The sequence below is a fragment of the Protomyces lactucae-debilis genome, assembly GCF_002105105.1.
Source record: "Protomyces lactucae-debilis strain 12-1054 chromosome Unknown BCR37scaffold_3, whole genome shotgun sequence".
Classification (NCBI taxonomy): Eukaryota; Fungi; Ascomycota; class Taphrinomycetes; order Taphrinales; family Protomycetaceae; genus Protomyces; species Protomyces lactucae-debilis.
This window is the reverse complement of record NW_024467995.1, coordinates 23,313-40,747: the sequence shown is the minus strand read 5'-3', so window position 1 is coordinate 40,747 and position 17,435 is coordinate 23,313. Positions and strand designations below refer to the sequence as shown.

Here is a 17,435-nt window from a genome sequence, read left to right as displayed (position 1 = left end):
ACGGCACATCTAGAGATCTAATGGTCATTAGCCACCCTCACGCTTGTCGCGCTCTGACTGTCTCATTGTGCTAAATATCTCATTGCAATGCAAAATGCCTGCTCTTGATGCATCTAACAGTGATGCTGAAGATAACGAAGGCTTCGACCAAGAAAACGTCGAGGAAGATGCTGCTCTGCTCACCCAACTTGTGCCGGACCTCTACTCTGAAGGACCTTCTGCCAAGCGCCTGAAGCTGGATCCTCAACATCGTGTGGAGCTAGAGCAATACAAGAAGCAGGAGATTGACTTGGACACACTTAGAAAACGCTTGGCTGGACCTTCAGTAGCAAAGCCGGGTCAAGAAGGAGTCGATCAGGACAAGATCAATCAAATTATCTATGACGCTTCGCTAGGATCCAAGTTCTTCAACAATGAGAAGAAAAAGGATGAGCAGCTGACGCAGAAAATTGAAGCTACTTTGGCAAGAGCCCGACAGATTACACAGGGCGACCTGTCTGCAGATGAGCGCCGCGTCGATATACAAATTGCACAGATTGAATCTACCATTGATCTTTCGCAATACATCATGCACATTGATTGCGATGCATTCTATGCAAGTGTCGAAGAGCTCGACAAACCTGAACTGAAAAATGTACCCATGGGCGTTGGTATTGGTGTCTTGACAACAGCCAATTATGCGGCTCGCAAGTATGGTAAGTCTTCTTGATATCTGATGATAGCTCATCTTTAGGTGTCCGCTCTGCAATGCCGTCTTACATCGCAAAACAACTTTGTCCACGACTGATTTGTGTTCCTCTCAACTTTCCTCGCTACATTGAAAAGGCAGAAGAGATCAGAGCCATTCTTAGTAAGGCTGATCCCAATTACCAGGCCGCATCGCTCGATGAGGCGTATCTCAATATAACTGGCTACGCAAACGCCCTGAACATGTCCCCGGATGATGCCGTACAAGAGCTGAGAGCAGAGATCTTTCAAAAGACGGGTTTGACGGTATCTGCAGGCATTGCCGCAAATTCTCGCTTGGCAAAGATTGGTTCAAACATGAACAAGCCCAACGGCCAATTCAGGCTCGCAAATGACAGACGAACCATCATGGAATTCATGGGGGAATTGCCTGTGCGGAAAGTTAATGGCATAGGCAAGGTCTTTGAAAGGCAACTCAACGCCCTCGGAATCGAACGCTGCCGGGATATCTACACACATCGTGGTCTTCTTTCCAGATTGTTTGGCGAGAAGAGCTTTGACTACTTGCTCAATGTGTATTTGGGAACAGGCTCGACGCATATTCGCCCCTCGGCAGATCGCGAACGGAAATCAATAGGGACTGAGTCTACCTTTCGCAGCATCTCTGATTCAGGGCGTCTACGCGAGCAGCTACGCCATACAGCAGAAGAACTCGAGAAGGACTGCATACGCGCAGACTGGCGTGGCCGAACGCTGCATCTCAAAATTAAGAAGCATACTTATGAAGTTTACACCAGACAATGCAGTCTCCCAAAGGCCATCTACAGGGCTGATGATCTCTACGCATACAGTCTGCCTCTGCTGGAAAAAGAGTTTCCCCTTGATCTTCGCTTGATGGGTCTGCGCCTGACGCATCTTTGCCGGATATCCAAGCCCGACTTGAATGGCTTTTTCGGTGTCGGCCAAGTACAAGACAGGGATTCAGCTATCCTGGCCGACAGGGATGCGACTTTCCAGGCAGAAGACGAGGAGCTGCTCGAGGGCGACAAGGACTTTGTGTCCGAGCCTTGGTCCACGAGTTCAGATTCAATCAGGAAACAGGCAAAACTGCATGCATCCATCTCCTCAGCGTCAGACAAATTACAAGCTGTAAGCGTCTGTCCAATTTGTAATCGACGCATTGCAAGCGATGTCAATGAGCATATTGATGCATGTCTCAATCAGTCTGCTATCAGAGAAGCCCTGGCTCAGGACATCTTGATGAGCATGCCAGACAAGGTTGCACCTAGTCTCACTGCGATGAAATCGTCCAAACAGGCACAACCGACCAATTCGCTGAGCAAATGGTTGAAAAAATGACCGTAACCTGTTTGTAGAGATGTATGATCATGAATGCTAACAATGGCTTGACTATGCAACAACTTTCAAATGCTACCACTGAGCAACGCTTCGATAGCGCCTTGAACAGATCCACCAGACCTTCTCAGCGCCGAAACGTTTTGTTCAAAGTCAAAGAAACCCATGTCGTTCAACTGGCGCAGCTGCTCTGCATATCGTTCCTCGGGCGGTCGTGTATCAGCAGGCGCGTTTGACGCTGGCGAGGCACCCAACCCTCCCATACCGCCCAACATGCTCATGAGAGCCGGGTTCTGCATCATTTGTGAGAACATGTCTGCGCCACCGGCACCACCTGCATTCGCAGCTCCTGGACCAGCAGCATTTCCTCCCGCGCCTTGCATCATCTGCATCATTTGGCCGATATCAGGCAAAGTTGTCTGCGGACCTGTGGCATTCGTTGGATTTGTGCCAGTACCAGATGCCGTGCCAGCAGCAGCAGTATCTGCATTCGTAGCAGGTCCTGGAGCAGGGAAGGCTGCTGGCTGCGCGGGACCACCTCCCATCAAGCGCTGCATCTGGTTCATCTGCCGGATGAAATTTGGGTCCATCATTTGACGACGGAACTCGGGCGACTGCAACATCTGCCGAACGTAGGGCGGCGCATCTGTCAATTAGCATCAGTCAATAAAGGACATCAATTGATGTGGACTGCCTTACCACGGAGCTGCGGGTTGGAATTGATCATTTGGTCGATAAACTGTGGATTTGAAAATGCTGCTTCCATTGCTTCACGGACACCTGGCTGCGAGAGCATCTCTGCCATATCTTCCTCACCGCCAAAATTGCCGGTCATACCTCCGTCTGCACCAAACAAGGAAGCATTGGGCAGTCCGATCTGACCCGCATAGCGCGCACCTGTCAGCCCAGTCAACGGATTGCCTACTCCTGTTCCTGCACTCATTGGGATTTGTGGCTGTGCGGCTGCAGGCGACGAAGTGCCTTGTGCATTTGCTCCAGCTGCCGCCGGTGATTTGCCCTGCACAAGGTGAATGGTGTTGCCATCCTTGACTTTGTACTGATCCAACTTGTCATCGTCCTTGGATAATACCCTGCCAGAATATATGAGTCGCTGACGCGATGCTTCGATCTCAGAGACTTTGGAGATTTCTTCCTTGAGTTCCGCTACCGTCTTGTCTGTATCGAATTGGACGGAGTACTTCTTGTCATTGCTCGCCTTGATGTTGATTGTGATGGGCGCCATCAGCACAGAGAGCGGCAGAGGTTTACTGCAGCGACTGGAGTCAGACGAGCGAGCAGTCCGATTGAAGACTTGGGGGCGTGCTGAGTCGTCATCCATGGCCGCCGCTGTCGTCGTCGCGCTCTCTCGCTAACCCTGGATTTACTTATCTACCGCTGCACAGACCTGACATAGCTACACAGGGATACTCCCCCTCTGCCTACACAGTCCATCGTCACCACTGCTTAACTTTGCTTGCATTGTACTTTTCTGCTTGCCTACTGAGATTAGCGCCCTTGCACGGCCACCAGATGCTCGCAAACAATTAGAAGGCTGCTATTTGATCGCTCTCTCTACTGCATCAGGACCTTGACTACCACAGGCCGACTATCTTCTTACAGTCGCAATGCCTACGCTTGAGAATGCTCTGATCCGACGGGCTCGGACAGATAAGCCCTTTCAGCAGATTGTTACGACTTGGTCCGTGGTCCTGATGGGATGCGACCGCTTCATTCGCGTCAACTTCTTCTTCAATCGCCTGACAAACTGCCGCGCCAGTGGCTCAACGGTGACGCACTTGCAGCATTGGCTGCGTCAGACACTTGGTCAGACTGCCGTAGGAATCAAAGTTGGAGACGTCATCTACAAGTCTGATGAGCAGATGATGCGTGAAAACGTCCTCAAGTCCAATGAAGCGTACCATGTGGTCTACGAAGACTACACACCGAGCTACTCGGTCTCCATCGAGTCTCCACCACTCTATACTCGCATGTTGCCACAGCTTCCAGGATACAACGATGAGACCGGCATTAGACACTGTACACCCACCTACTTTGAAGAATGGGTCTATTACACTGCGATTCCCCTTGTATGCAAAACGATTGACTTGAAGCTGTCCTTTGGTCGCAAAGTGACCATCGAGCTCAACAATAAACAGACGGCCTTCAGGGATAATTTTCGCAATGCTCTGATTCTGTCTGCTGGATACAAGGCACAAGGAATCGCCCTCGATGATGGAACCGTGCTCACGTCTGATGCCATCTTATTTGACCCTCGGGTTGAGAACTTTGCTGTATACAGAGTCGTGTATGGCTCTGCTCATATCAAGGCGCTACAAGTAAGACCACCATCTGCAGACACTCATCGGCACTCGGCACGGGCTCGACATTCGCGAGAAAGTGCGAGGGATAGCTTGCGACGCATCAGCACCAGCACCAGCCGCACACTTCACCGTGTTGCGTCGAGTACAAGCCGCAACTCTGCTCAATTGGTTCGCATGCGTGCAGACAAGCGCCAATCAGAAATCACAACCATAAGTGCCTCGTGCTAACCACTTGCTTTCATTCAGCGCTAGCGATAGACCTCTAGAATCCTATAGATTTGCTTTTAGACTGCGACGTTGCTCTCAGACCATGTCTTGAGCGCAGCAAATTTGGAGCGTTCAACCTCGCCCATGCAGCCGACTTTTGCAGCAACATCCACACCGACAAACAACGCTTGCCAAATCTTGAGAACTGCCTTCATATCTGCTGCTCCATCCGTAGCACTGGGGAAGCGCTGACGCATGATGTCCTTGACATCTGCTGGTGATGTTCCACCCAACGAAAGACCCAACCACTGCTTTGCGTATATCGCCAGTCCAGCGTCATGTGAAACTTGGAAAGGCCTCTGAGCAGAGGAAAGCGCTTGTAGGATGGCATCATCTCGCTGAACATGACCGCCGAGAAGCAAGGAAATTTGGACCATGTCGTATAACTGAGCAAGGACATTTTGCATCGCTCGAGCTATACCGAAGGCGACAAGCATGTTCCGGTCCAATGCGCCTTGCCAAGGAACCTCGCTTTGAGACAGAGGGAGCAAGGCAGCCAGCCGAGCCATGTTACGAGCGTTGGGATTCAATTCGCCAGTTGGGTCATCTGCGCTGAGATTCGACGCTGGTGCGGGATACTGCTTCGAGAACGCCTCAAATTTGATTGCTCTCACTTTGAGCAACTCGAAGCTTGTGCAAATGGGAATTGCGAGCTGTGGCTCGGCAGCCCTGAGAGCGCCAAGAAGGGCTCTTCCCCAACCAGACAGCGTGTGGTCTGGAAGAATGTACGAACGCAGCTCGAGAAGTCGGTACATCACAGTAGCCTGAACTTCCGAAAGGGAAGACACCTTCTTTGCAGGCTGAAGGCTGTCCTTCACAGCACCCGGATCTTCAAGAGCCGCGAGGAGGCTCTGTATCGAATTTGGATCTGCGACCTTGTGCTTCTTCATGAAGCTGGCGTCAATGCTCCACTTCTGCAAGCCTGCTCTGAGAGGTGTCTCGAGTCGCTCGATTTCGAGAGGAAATTGGGTACGGTCATGATAGAGAACTGGGTAAACAGACTTCTTCTTGAAGTACATGTGAAGTGCTTTGTCCGCAGTCAAAAGATCGATGCATTGCATGCGATGATCAGACAAAGCATCAAGAAGTGCTCGGTACTCCCTCGTCTCACCGGCATCTAGTGGAGTCGTCTCTTGCCACTTGCCGGATAGTAAGATATTGAGAACGTCAGATGCGATGATACCTCGTGACAGGTAGTAATACACTTCCCTGGGCAGACGCGGCCCCACGACTTCCGCAGTACCGATTGGTGCGTCCTTTGCATTCAAAAGGATCACATCGCCTTGCCGATTCAAGACAGGGTGATTCTTGAAGAGGACGCGAGCACGAAGCCAGCGCTCTACATATGTCGGATCGCTCTCCAGCAGTGGATTTCCTTCAATCGCCTGGTAACCGGTACGGTTCTGACGAACAACATCTGCAGCTGCTCGAATGCGCAAAGAATTCATCTCTGGAGGGTTGTGTCGAAGCAAGATTGGAACAAGAGAGCAGTAATCATTACCCGCGAACAGGAAGGCATCGAGAAACTGATCATCTGTCAAGCCACCCAGACCCTGCTGCAGCACGACAGACCGCTCACAGTATGACATGCGACCTTGCTGAAATGCGATGTCCAAAATGAGACGGTCGATGCCAAATACCAGTGCATCTGCCGATGCATACACACAATCAAGATCCGGCATCCCACCATTTCCTCCTAGCTCTCCCTTAGCCATAGCGCATAGCTGTGCGTTTGCAAAGTAAGGAGCCACAATGAATGAAATTGCCTCCTGTTTGAAGAACGCCATCAGGCCAGGACTTAACTCTGCAGGTCGGACCAGAGCGGCAAATGCGGCCAATGTCTCTTCATTGCGTCGCCTTTCCAGCAATTCAAGAGCTTGGGAACGCGCGTATGCTCGCGCTTCATGCGGCGCATCGTAGTCTTGAGGCACCACCAGCCCTGAGAAGACAAAAACCGGTGTGACCTCTGCTCGTTGAAGTACTACCAAATCCTCGCGAACTAGCTTGTACAGCAGCGGGCTGATCCCTCCCCATGGCGTAGACAGAGGCGTCTTGCAGAGTTGTATCGTCCGCCTGAGATAGTGGTCCACTTCAATGCCAAGTACGCATCCCTTGATGGCATTGAGTGTCGTGGTGGAGGCCTTTTCACGCACCAAGAAATCTAAGCTGACGGCGGGCATCGATGTAATGGAGACAAGGAAGTCAATCAGCCTTGGTGTAGAGAGATGTTATGCTCAGGAGTGAGCTTCGTCCATGTCGTGCCAGATCAAGGCGCGTGCGGGTGTTTCTTCAGATGGCATATGTGTACTCCAGAAGTTCACACTTCAGAAGGCAGTTCAAGAGAGAGGCTCTGCATCACAGCATGAATACGAGAAGCTGAGCATCTGCGCTGCTTGAAGGCTAAGAAACAAATGACACACCTGAGATTCTGCTTTCAGCTTACAGGCAGCTCTCTGAGCATCCTATCAAAACTTGGGCCCAGCTTCCCCTTGTTTGCGGTCAACAGTGAAGCAAACGCAGCATCCATCTGCTTCATTGTGACAGCTCGAATGATCAGGCCTGCCATGGAACAAATGTCAGCCTCCAGCTTGACGAGAATCTCATCTCGGGCACTGTCCTCATCCACCGGCAATTCTTCCTCACCCTCAGCCTCGTCATCACTGAATTCGTCGTCAAGATCAAGCGACAAGGCGTGAGCGAGAGCTTCAACGTCGGCCGCTTCCTTGGTGCCAGCCATGCTACCGAAGCGCTTTGTCGCCTTGATGAATGATTGTGCGACAGCCTTTGCCGCTTCCCCGCAGTCCGCAGATTCGACATTTGATTCTTCGCAGATCGCAAAGATGGTCTCCAGCTCCACAAGGCTCGGTGCAACGTCTAATTGTCCTGCTCCAATTTGCTCTTTGTACAAGTTGATCAGCCTGTCGCGCAACTCGCGAACTTCCTCTCGCAAGTTGGATTCATTGCGTGCGGCCTTTACTTTCCACATGAAGTAATTGCGCAAGCAGATTCGGGCAGCATTCGCAATCGGAGCATTGAAAGTTGAGCTAGCGCGTCTGATGACGTCGAATACTGCCTCTGGTCGCTCAAACACGGTCACACAATTGTGCAACCCCGAGAGAATGCTCATGCGCAGTAGCAGAGATTCGAGAGACACACCGGGATCACGGGCTAGCAGTGCCTCTCGTACTTCGTGCATAAGATCCATGATGAGGTCCTCCACGAATCGTGCCAAGCTCTCCTGTGAGGAGAAGTGCAATAGAACCTGCCCGACGGAATACAGCAAGAAGGGCTCGCCATGTGTCATGAAGAATCGAGCAAGCGATGCAAGCTGCGTCTCAAACGCCGCTTGGGCGCGTGCGTCAGCAAAGGCAGTGCCATCTACCAAAAGACAGAGTCGCGCGATGGAATTGACTTTGCTTGCGTCGGTATGCCTTTGCAGCAAGTCTCCGACACTTGAAACAATGGCACCACGAAGAATGTCCAGATCTTCTTCATCATCCATTTTGCCGTGTGCCAAGGAAGATTCAGCTACTGCGAGAAGGATTTCCAGGAGAACGCCTTCTTCTGCACTTGTCGACTGTAAGAGGGAGTTTTGCTTCTCGTCGATAGACTCTTCCTTCAGGATGTAATCCGAGAGTATTTGAAACTCGAATCCAGCCAGGCCTTTGATGGCTGTTGTGGCAGCTAGATTTACGGCAGTGTGTAAAGGCAACAGCGGTGACTGTATACTTGCTGAAGAGGCATGGTTCTTCTTACCCGGTCCACAAATTTGCAACAAGGTGGACGCCATGACTTTGAATGGGACGACCACCGCGGCGTCACTCCCGGCATCGCCACCCAGCGCGTCATCTACAAGGGCATCTGAGCGCTCTTGGAGAATGCCTTGCAGAAGAGGCCTCGTGGCATCACGAATGCGCGGCTCGCTGTCAAGGATGCATGACACTAAAGACTCCAAGTCGTCATCCTCAAGCAATCCACGTTGCCTCATTTTATCCGCTGTTTGCAAGGTAGCACATCGCACGGCTATATCGGCATCAGAGAGAGCCATGGCCAGGATCCGATCCTTGAATTTAGAAGTGAAGTGGCGAAGGTTGGCCGTGAATTCCTCGATGCCGTACAGTTTGGAGAGAGTCCTCACCACTTCCAAGCGCGTGGCTGCATTGACATCAGACAATATCCAACCGAGATAGCGTAGATAGGCACCCTGGAAGAACACAGAAGGCAGACGCTGCATCCAGAGTCCGAGTTCCTTGATACATTCGCTCCTTATTTTGCCATCGGTATCTCGGTAACGATGCACAAAGACACTGTCGAAGTAGTTGTTGATCATGGTCTTAATCTCAAGAAAAACACTATCCTTAGATTGCAGCGCCTTTTTGTTCGCCGCTAGCTTTGCATTGCCCTTTTGTCCAGATGTCTTTTGTAAAGTTGTCTGTTGCTTTTGGAGAGTCGCAATCTCGCGTAGCAGAATGGCGTGGCAATCGACCAAAGCTGTGATGGTTGCCAAACAAATTGCCGTCGAGGTGTGCCTGAAAGCTCGCAAGGTCGAGGATGACATCGAGACGGTCCAAGTCTCAAAAACTTGCATAAGTTCTGACTCTTGATCAAACAAGAGCTTGCGGTCGCGGCATTGCGAAATGAGGTTCTGGACAAAGTCACACAGCTGTTTGCGGAAGACTTTGAACTGTTTCTCGCGGGATACGAGAGGGTACGAATCCGCAGTCAGTCGCACCTTGCTCCGATCGGTGCCGGTGAGGTGCTCCTGCAATTGCATCAAAGTTTCTGGCACAGTTTCCACATCTTCAATATCAAATGCCGTGACAGTCTGTTTGGTACCACATGCATTCAAGATCATCTGCACGAGCTGCGTCATGCTCTCTGCAGGCTCGTCCCTGTAGCTGTCCAGAAAGTCGGAGACCAGGGTCTGCAAGGATGTCTCAGGGTCGATGATGGCTTGATAGAGGTCACAAACTCCGCTCTCCGGGTCAACATCTTCATCGGCTTCACCCGAATGGGCTGTGCCCTGCTGTGATGTCTTGCGCTTTTTGACAGGACGCTTTGTTGTGCTCCTCGACCGCTTGTTAAGCGACGCGCCGACCTCTGAACGAACATCCTCCTCGTCTGCGCTGTCTTGCGAACTCAACTCGTTAAGATTCTGTGCTTCTGCAACAGCGACGCGTGCCGACCGCCTGGCCATGTGTGCTTTGGTGAAGGAGAGCCCCGGGTGAGGCGCGTCTTTACCGTCGCCGTCGAGGAAGTTTCGCGTCGTCGCTGCACGTGCACAGAGGAAACGCAGAACATTTGACTGCTGCTGCTATTATGCTATAGTTACTGTACTCAATACATAGAGCCATGTCGAAGGTCCAGGCTACAAAGGACGTGCTTGTCAAGCTCATTGTTCCTGCAGGCGGCGCGAGTCCATCTCCTCCCATCGGCCCAGCTCTTGGTGCTCGGGTACGCATTGACCCATGAGCTCCATGAGATGCTGACATTCAATCTAGGGTGTCAAGTCAATCGACTTCTGCAAGGAGTTCAATGCCAGGACTTCCATGTACACGCCTGGTGTGCCGCTGCCAGTCAACATCACAATCAGACCAAACAGAACATTTGCCTTTGACATCAAAACACCCTCGACCGCCTACCTTCTTATGAAAGCTGCGGGCATTGACAAGGGCAGCACTGCGCCTGGGACCTCGCTTGTTGGCAAGATATCTATGAAGCACGTCTGGGAAGTGGCCAAGATTAAGCAGAAGGACACAAAACTCCAAGGGCTGGAGCTTGAAGCAATTTGCAAAAGCATCGTCGGCAGTGCCAAGTCTCTTGGCCTCGAAGTAGCTCCCTAATCACTCGCAAGGCTGCCTCTGTCAGGTCAATCATGAACACGCCCCAATCCTATGCTACACTGATATATGGCGTTATTTACTGCTCGCGCTTGATACGCGCCGAGGGCCATTCCAGGCCGTTGTCCAAGCCTCCTTGTGGGCTGCTCAATGAGCGCCGCTTATATTGCGCTTTGGATTGTCCGTGGTCATCCGCCTTCAGCGATAGATCAGCACCTAAATCAAATCCAGGCAAGGACTGCTTGATTTTGTCCTCGAGAATGGCTGTCCACGGGTTTCTACCGGGTCTCAGTAGGCGCATCAACTTGAGCACCTCGGCAAGATACCTGGGCGCCTCTGGCGTTTGAGCATGGACTGTCAACTGTAAATCACATACAATAACATCGACAAGCGTAGATGCAATCTCGAATAGCTTCTCCACAAGTCCTAACCCGTGAACTCTCAGAACATCGTGCGTCGTACTGGATGTGATTTGCAGTAAATCCCGGCAGACCAGAACAGGAAATGTAAATTGCAAGCTGGTCTCGCTTGCGGTTGATGATAGGAGCATTCTTGATGTACTCAGCTGCCAGATGATGACACGCAGCCATTGCTGCGAGATGAGAATGTCGACTCTTTGTACTTCTGGGATGTCCAACGTATATGGTAGCGCATCTTGGAGCTTGCTGTGCAAGTTGACCATATAATCTGCTGAGACTTGGCGTCGAGTATCGTTCCACAGTGTCAGAAAGTCGATATCGATTTTGCTCCACAACTCGACCATGTGGCGGAACCCGGTGAGGTCGTCATCCTGTTGCGTATCATGATTTGCCAATGATGGAAGATCTATGGTTGGCTGCATCGACAAGCTGTGGTGACGTTGTATTGCGTATGCTCGCTCCGTGACGTACAAGACCCAGAAAGTTCGTCTTCTGTAACCCGCAGTCGTGCAAGACGCAATATTCTTGTATGATTCCTCGTTGTCCAAGCCGATGAGTTGTGCAAAGGTGATTGCTTCACGCAGGTAGAACCAGGCCGTATTATGTATATTTCGTCCAAAAAATGTTGCAAACAAGAAGAAGGAGATGTGGACACTGTCCAGCGTCGGCGTTTCGACGTAGTCAATGGCCTGTCGTGTGCGCAAAGTGACTCTAATCAGTTCGTCGGCAGATCGGTCTAAGACTTGTGTGTACACCATGGAACACATTGAGAGGATCAGACAATAGCGTTCTAGGGTGACTTGCTCCAAATCGACAATTCTTGATAGCTCAGACTTGTCAATGATAGGTAGCACATAATACAGCTTAGAGAAGAAGATTGCCAACGTATCTCTGAGGGCATCCTGCGACAGAGGACTTCTGCGAGGTCTTGTGTGTCAGCAAGAGCCATCATATCCGGATTTCTTACTGCTTCAGCTCGTGCAGCACGGATGCTTTACTTCCTTTAGGCCCTTTCTTGAGCGGCACGGTCTCGTACTGGGAGATCTTGTCAGTACCAGCATTTTTTAACACAAGACGATGCTTCGCGCTTACAGTACAAGGGAGGCTTGCATTCGTGCAGTTCTGACAACCAAGTTTGTTGAGGCCGTCTGTTGCGATGCATTTGATTTTGCGCCGACGACATTGATCACAAGCTCTGCCAGAAGACATTGAACGGGAGGCTTTGCTGACGGCGCAAGGGTTCTTTTGGTATGCTGCACACGCTGAAGGGTCGCAGATGATTGTGCTAGCGTTAAGTCATGAACGTATCGCAGTCGCGTTCTGTGTGCGACACTTCGCACCAATCAGCCTGAGGAGCTCCGATATGTGAGGGCAGGTTCCGTGATGCTCCAAGTTGCGACGGCCAGGTAAAAGCGACCTTTTTGGTAGCGGTCGCAGAAGGGGCGTCGATCATGCGTCGTCGCGCTTCGTCATGCACACAAACCTTGTACATCGACACACGATCAGGGAGGCCAACGCTGAGATCCGAAGTGTGATCTATTTACATATATATCACCTGTCGTAATACGCCCCGCGCATGCTGTGTACGTTGTAGCGCTGTCTCTGCGCCGCAGAATGCGAAATGTGCTCAAAGAATAACAGACCTGTATGAGCGGATCAGACGTTGCACCTCTTTACTCATAGAGGGATCTGCTGCATGCACAGCGATTGACATGAGATTGTTAAATCCTTCAAGCTGCTCGCTGTTCGCAGATCCTACGTCTTTGAATCCCATGGACCAATTTCCAAAATCTCTCTTGGAGAGCTTGCGCTGCAGAAGTGGAAGGACACCCTTATGCCTGGGGTCCGCTTCGATCTTGTCGTATAAAGCCGTGACGGCCGCTTCATCGCCCTCGAGAAACTGTATGATATTGCCCTCGTGATATAATAGCAACCCTGTGATACCGTTCGAGCTATTGTTACGCCTAGAGACCTCGAGGATTCGCCTCAATTCATCCTGGTCATATAAGGTAGTCGCACTGGAGAGGTATACGAGTTGATGTACTTGTTCTGGGGCCGTTGAACTCATGTCGACGAGCGAGACTTGCGCGAAGTCGCCTACACTACTGTGCCGAATACGTCGGTGACAGGGCGAGACTTTGATGCGCTGGTGGGTTGATCAAAGCGCGCGCAGTGCCCACGAAGAAGAGAAGGAAGAGTAGAGGCGTTGCTCCAAAATGCGATGTATGAGGTCGAGAAGAAAGGTTGCCAGCTCAGAGAAGTGGTCATCGGTCTTTGCATCTGTGGCTGCAACCCGAACAAACTTTATCCGGATGGGGCAGCACTCCCAAATGTCACAACACTCACCGCTTGACAGGACTGTGGAGGAAATATCAAGGAGGCGACAAATTGCGATCGGACCAGAGCGTGGAAAGAGATGGACGACGGCTTAATCACGTACAGTATGTATGTATGGAGTCAATCAGAAGAGCCACTCAAAATTTCCAGGCATCATATTTCATATCATGCCGCTCAAGAATTCGAGGACCGTGAGTCAAGCTGCAGTCATAGTCATAGACACTGAGCTAATTGAGCATGCGATAAAATCGTGGCTGAAGGTACACCAGACCGTACCATTCGGCAAAAATTGCTTGCTGTTCCATGATGTCAAAACAATATTGCACCTCGTGAGGAAATAGTTGCGGATAGCACAGCTCCTTTAGAATATCCTGCCGTTAGAGAAGCTCGGAGAAGGAGATTGCTTACCAGCGTAACGAAACCCTGCTGCAAAAAGTGATGTATCAGCAGTGACAGGGCTTGCTTGTACCTCATTTGATCAACATGTCCTCGCACATCGATCCAAAGCATAGCTTCTTTTGTCGGCTTCAGGCTCGATCGAGTCACGGAGCTGGGTGGAGTATCCACACGGAGGACTATTTCGAGCATGACAGCTTGAGATTCTACTCCCCGCAACTTATACCCGTTGTTAAGTAAACGGGATTGGAAATCTTTTTCTGAGAGCGACTGAGGAGTCAAATCCATTGTAGTGTCTTCTGCCATCTCAACCACGGCTGCCGTCATGCCATCGCTGGCGGTGCTTGGGTAGGACATCGTCCAAGTAGCGACCATGTCCTGCGTGGCTACTTCATTTTCAAATTTGGCAGCTGCTGCAAGTGTATCAGGAGAAATGCAAAGTTTCTCGAAGTTTGTAAGGTATCGCTCGGACAACTTGTACGATTGTCCTGGTACTACCTCGACGGAGCTGCCCTTGTACGTGACCAAGACTGTCAATGCCTCCAGGCGGTTGACTGCGCGTTGGATTGTGTGCTCATTGGCCTGATCCAGTAAAAGTTTGGCACGCTCCTCGCGCTCGATGTCTTGATCTTTGCTCATCATTAGTTGTCGAATTCGAGCTTGACAAGGACCAAGTTCTTCATCAACCTTCGACTTGGGCAGGTAAGCGGGATTGTCAAATGCGAGCTGAAGCAGCGTCTCCTGTTTCACTATTCGAGAAGGGGCCCCGTAGGCCTGTCGCAACTCGCTGGCGACGTCCGCAGCATCTACAGGTTGGAATGACTCCAAGAGATGGGTAAGACTTGTTTTGTAGAATTCGTGTACTGCAGTTGTCTTTCTCCTTTGCTGACGACGTGAAAAATCGACATAGGGCAGCAGAGAAAAGCTTGAATGGAACTCGGCAGGAACTGGTTCCAAGATGCCGCCTAGGACTGCTTTGTTGTAGTCATCGAGGAAACTGCTGCTTTCAAGCATACCTATCAATTGCTGGAAGTGTGGCTTGTTCTTGATCGCCATGAATCGGCGTCGGAGGAGACTCACTGAGTTTCCTGGAGCTGCAAAGAGGGTGGCCACCATAGACCAGTCCACTTTGCTGTGCTGCTCGCTCTTCGGAAAAAAAATCATGCTCAGAGTTGTAGCACGTACGCACAAATCGTCTTCTGTGCTTGAGTAATCATACTTGATGCGTCGTGGACGCATGTACTCGTCAGCATCCGACAACTCTGCGGCATCCTCCCCAGACTCGCGAGCCAATTCTGATGTTTTGACAGTTCGGCGGCTTGATCTTTTCTCCGGCTGCGCGAAAGATGCGTTCAGCTCATCCTCATCCGTCGACTGGGCACGTCTGGTGAGTCGCGAACGAACCTGACGCTTCCTGCCAGGAAACCTTTCGAGGCGACAAGAGCGAATGTCAAACATGGTTCCTTCCCGGATACCCTTAGGCGACAACCGTCTTGTTGCTATTGAGCCATGTTCGTCATCATTAGGTGCTGGTTCATTGATATCCATTTCCACACGCTCCCTGATGGGCAAAGCACGAGTAGAAAGTGAACTGAATTTCCTATTGTCCTGGAAAACGCTCTTTTTGTACGCCAAGTAAGCTGCACTTCTTGTATCGACTTCCGGCAAGCTGATGATAGTCCTTGTTGTCAATCTATTGGCGTATTTTGCTGCCCCTTTCGACTCACCGCTTTTGGAAGGGAGGGACGGAGTATACGTACGCCCATGAATCGTTTCGCGCTTAATACAGCTTTGCTCCAGTAACGTATCCAGGGCTCGGTTCAGCGTTTTCTTATCGATAGAGTAAGGGACGTGATACAACTCGCGATTTCGATCATCAAATGCTTCCAAAAGCACAGCACCGTGACAGAGAAAACCTCCGTGAGATCTTAGCACATCGAGGATGATTTCGCGCCTGCGAACCATTGGAGCGGGAGCTGATTTTGCCACGTCCAAGGGAAGTTTTGGATCTCGACCATCCGTTCGATAATTCTCAGGAGCTCCATGATCGTCACGGGGTCCAACTAGAGCGCCGCTAGGTTTCATTGGGTGCCCGCCACTGCCCGAAACCTTATCAATGGTCATGTTCATAGTTGCAACGAGTCGTTCTTGCTGCTCGCTGTACGGTTGAGAAGCCAAAGTACCCTCACGACTCGAGCGAAAGGTTACAATCTCCGGTTGATTCACTTGAAAGGCCGAAGCTTGCTTCAAATTGAGCATAGTTGGCTCAGCAGTGTATCGAAAGTGGCTAAGTTTGCCTCGCATATCTGCAACCGATTGCACTTTGAATACCTGTGGCGAAGTGGATGGCGTCATATTCACGTCGGGACCCGTCAGCGAGCGCAGTACTTCTTGCAGCGGACGCGCCCAGGCAGAGCCAAGTGTAGACTCGCCAAGTGAACGCGCATCACAGCCTGATTGACCCGACCGAGTCAGCGCCTTGATAACATGCGAATCGACCGTCTCTGCTCTCCCAATCCATAGTTCATCTGAGGGAACTAGGGCCGCAGCTTTTGAGAAACGAGATGGGTCGAGCTCTTTGGCGGTCTCTGGCACATCAACAGTGGAGCCGATATCGTCGATATCGGATTGATCAGAATCTTCCAAGTCCTCCTCTGCTGCATCAAGCGTTTCTTCCTCCTCGACCAGTGGAACAGGCTTCAATAATTTCACGCACCTCATGAATCCGTTGTTCTCGGTAGGGTAGAGGACCAACTCAATGTAGCCCTCGCGGGCAAGCGTCCGAAGCTGCGCTTGATAGCGTCTCCTAGCTCGTTTGTCTGAATCTCCAAGAAGGCCCAATGTTCGCGCAAGATCGAGTGACGTCCTCACCTGATTTTTGCTGGAAGCAAGGATGTCAGAAATTGTTCGCCTCAGAGATACATAATCGAACTGGCCTCCATGTGCGCCCGACGTAGTGTCTCCAGAAAGCCTGAGGTAGTCCTCGACGAAGTGGCGATGCACGAGCCACACTGTCTTGGCACCCTGGAAAACGACTGGAAAAGAGCAACTGCGAGTCAGAACAAAGATTGATGCATGGGAGGGCAGTCTTACATGTGGCCCAGAGCAACGAGGTCCTTCACCCTCTTGGGTACGCTACGCAGATCCTGGCCGGTCAGCCTGCTGAGCTCCGATCGCGGCACGCCGGTCGCCCTAGACCGCGATATATGCGACAACAAAACAAACTGCGATTTTGCGACCTGTAATTTAGCTGTGAAGTCTTGACATGACAGCGCATACGCTTGAATCCCGCGGACGGCCTGTCAGCGTCAACCACTGAACGGATTCGGACGCCGTTACATACACCATTGCTCCATCCGCGTCCAATGCGTCCAGCACGTCAGTGTCATTTTCGAGACGCCGAATGCCGTCTTGCTGTGCTAACCAAACGTTGATGCCCTGTCGCCGCGCCAATCGAACCCACAGGAAACGCTTTAGAGCGCCGTCGACACACATTCCTTGACCTTGTTGGCGAAAGAAATCTGAGACAAAGGTCCAAAGGCGTGGTAGACTCGCACCGGTAATTCCATCCAGAGCGACTTGTTGCACCACATAGTCAAGGCAATCGTCCATGAAAATCGAGAGACAGAAATGATCTCAATCTTATGTGAAGCGCGCCTGTCTTGCGCAGGTAGACTGGGTCAGCTTGAGCGCCCCTACAAAGCACTGCGAAGGGAGCTCGAGGCTGACGTATGCGGAAGCCCAGTCCCCTTTGGTACTGACTTGAGACGTAGCTGCCAGTCGATGCTTGTTTCCTGTCCTCAACCAAAACA

General features: G+C 51.2%; 8 protein-coding genes across 8 annotated transcripts; 3 read left to right on the top strand and 5 right to left on the bottom strand.

Annotated features, from left to right (window-relative positions):
* Positions 1–6: 6 nt before the first annotated feature.
* BCR37DRAFT_376616 (uncharacterized protein) lies at positions 7–2,174 on the top strand. Its single transcript, XM_040868633.1, has 2 exons — positions 7–695; positions 734–2,174. Exons 1-2 carry the CDS (start codon positions 95–97, stop codon positions 2,044–2,046), a joined length of 1,914 nt encoding a protein of 637 aa, XP_040727270.1. The 5' UTR covers positions 7–94; the 3' UTR covers positions 2,047–2,174.
* On the bottom strand, positions 2,047–3,383 carry BCR37DRAFT_376614 (uncharacterized protein; the record flags this gene model as incomplete). The annotated part of the gene is made up of 2 exons (XM_040868632.1): positions 2,047–2,689; positions 2,743–3,383. Coding segments are annotated over 2 exons (1,219 nt in total), but the record flags the coding sequence as incomplete, so codon positions are not given.
* A 285-nt stretch (positions 3,384–3,668) lies between these two features.
* BCR37DRAFT_390882 (uncharacterized protein) lies at positions 3,669–4,592 on the top strand (the record flags this gene model as incomplete). The annotated part of the gene is made up of 1 exon (XM_040870926.1): positions 3,669–4,592. One exon carries the CDS (start codon positions 3,669–3,671, stop codon positions 4,590–4,592), a length of 924 nt encoding a protein of 307 aa, XP_040727268.1.
* Positions 4,593–4,620: 28 nt separating this feature from the next.
* Positions 4,621–6,966, bottom strand: BCR37DRAFT_203471 (temperature dependent protein affecting M2 dsRNA replication-domain-containing protein). The gene has a single exon (XM_040866369.1). It carries the CDS (start codon positions 6,809–6,811, stop codon positions 4,649–4,651), a length of 2,163 nt encoding a protein of 720 aa, XP_040727267.1. The 5' UTR covers positions 6,812–6,966; the 3' UTR covers positions 4,621–4,648.
* Position 6,967: 1 nt separating this feature from the next.
* Positions 6,968–9,904, bottom strand: BCR37DRAFT_203472 (STAG domain-containing protein). Its single transcript, XM_040866370.1, has one exon. The coding sequence runs from the start codon at positions 9,826–9,828 to the stop codon at positions 7,066–7,068; it is 2,763 nt and encodes a 920-aa protein (XP_040727266.1). The 5' UTR covers positions 9,829–9,904; the 3' UTR covers positions 6,968–7,065.
* A 79-nt stretch (positions 9,905–9,983) lies between these two features.
* Positions 9,984–10,474, top strand: BCR37DRAFT_343893 (putative mitochondrial ribosomal protein L11; the record flags this gene model as incomplete). The annotated part of the gene is made up of 2 exons (XM_040867533.1): positions 9,984–10,085; positions 10,133–10,474. 2 exons carry the CDS (start codon positions 9,984–9,986, stop codon positions 10,472–10,474), a joined length of 444 nt encoding a protein of 147 aa, XP_040727265.1.
* A 226-nt stretch (positions 10,475–10,700) lies between these two features.
* On the bottom strand, positions 10,701–12,087 carry BCR37DRAFT_334830 (uncharacterized protein; the record flags this gene model as incomplete). The annotated part of the gene is made up of 3 exons (XM_040867159.1): positions 10,701–11,817; positions 11,858–11,925; positions 11,983–12,087. Coding segments are annotated over 3 exons (1,290 nt in total), but the record flags the coding sequence as incomplete, so codon positions are not given.
* A 4,451-nt stretch (positions 12,088–16,538) lies between these two features.
* BCR37DRAFT_203935 (uncharacterized protein) lies at positions 16,539–17,435 on the bottom strand. The gene is made up of 3 exons (XM_040866372.1): positions 16,967–17,435; positions 16,717–16,922; positions 16,539–16,672 (listed from the first exon to the last, which is right to left on the bottom strand). Exons 1-2 carry the CDS (start codon positions 17,233–17,235, stop codon positions 16,778–16,780), a joined length of 414 nt encoding a protein of 137 aa, XP_040727263.1. The 5' UTR covers positions 17,236–17,435; the 3' UTR covers positions 16,539–16,672; positions 16,717–16,777.

What these genes read in the sequence shown, in the direction of transcription:
- BCR37DRAFT_376616 (XM_040868633.1), top strand. Translation starts at nt 95, where the DNA reads ATGCCTGCTCTTGATGCATCTAACAGTGATGCTGAAGATAACGAAGGC. An exon ending in TTATGCGGCTCGCAAGTATG is followed by an intron (nt 696 to 733) that starts GTAAGTCTTCTT and finishes GCTCATCTTTAG; the next exon opens with GTGTCCGCTCTGCAATGCCG.
- BCR37DRAFT_203471 (XM_040866369.1), bottom strand. Translation starts at nt 6,811, where the DNA reads ATGCCCGCCGTCAGCTTAGATTTCTTGGTGCGTGAAAAGGCCTCCACC.
- BCR37DRAFT_203935 (XM_040866372.1), bottom strand. Translation starts at nt 17,235, where the DNA reads ATGGACGATTGCCTTGACTATGTGGTGCAACAAGTCGCTCTGGATGGA. An exon ending in GACGCGGATGGAGCAATGGT is followed by an intron (nt 16,923 to 16,966) that starts GTATGTAACGGC and finishes TGACGCTGACAG; the next exon opens with GCCGTCCGCGGGATTCAAGC.
- BCR37DRAFT_203472 (XM_040866370.1), bottom strand. Translation starts at nt 9,828, where the DNA reads ATGGCCAGGCGGTCGGCACGCGTCGCTGTTGCAGAAGCACAGAATCTT.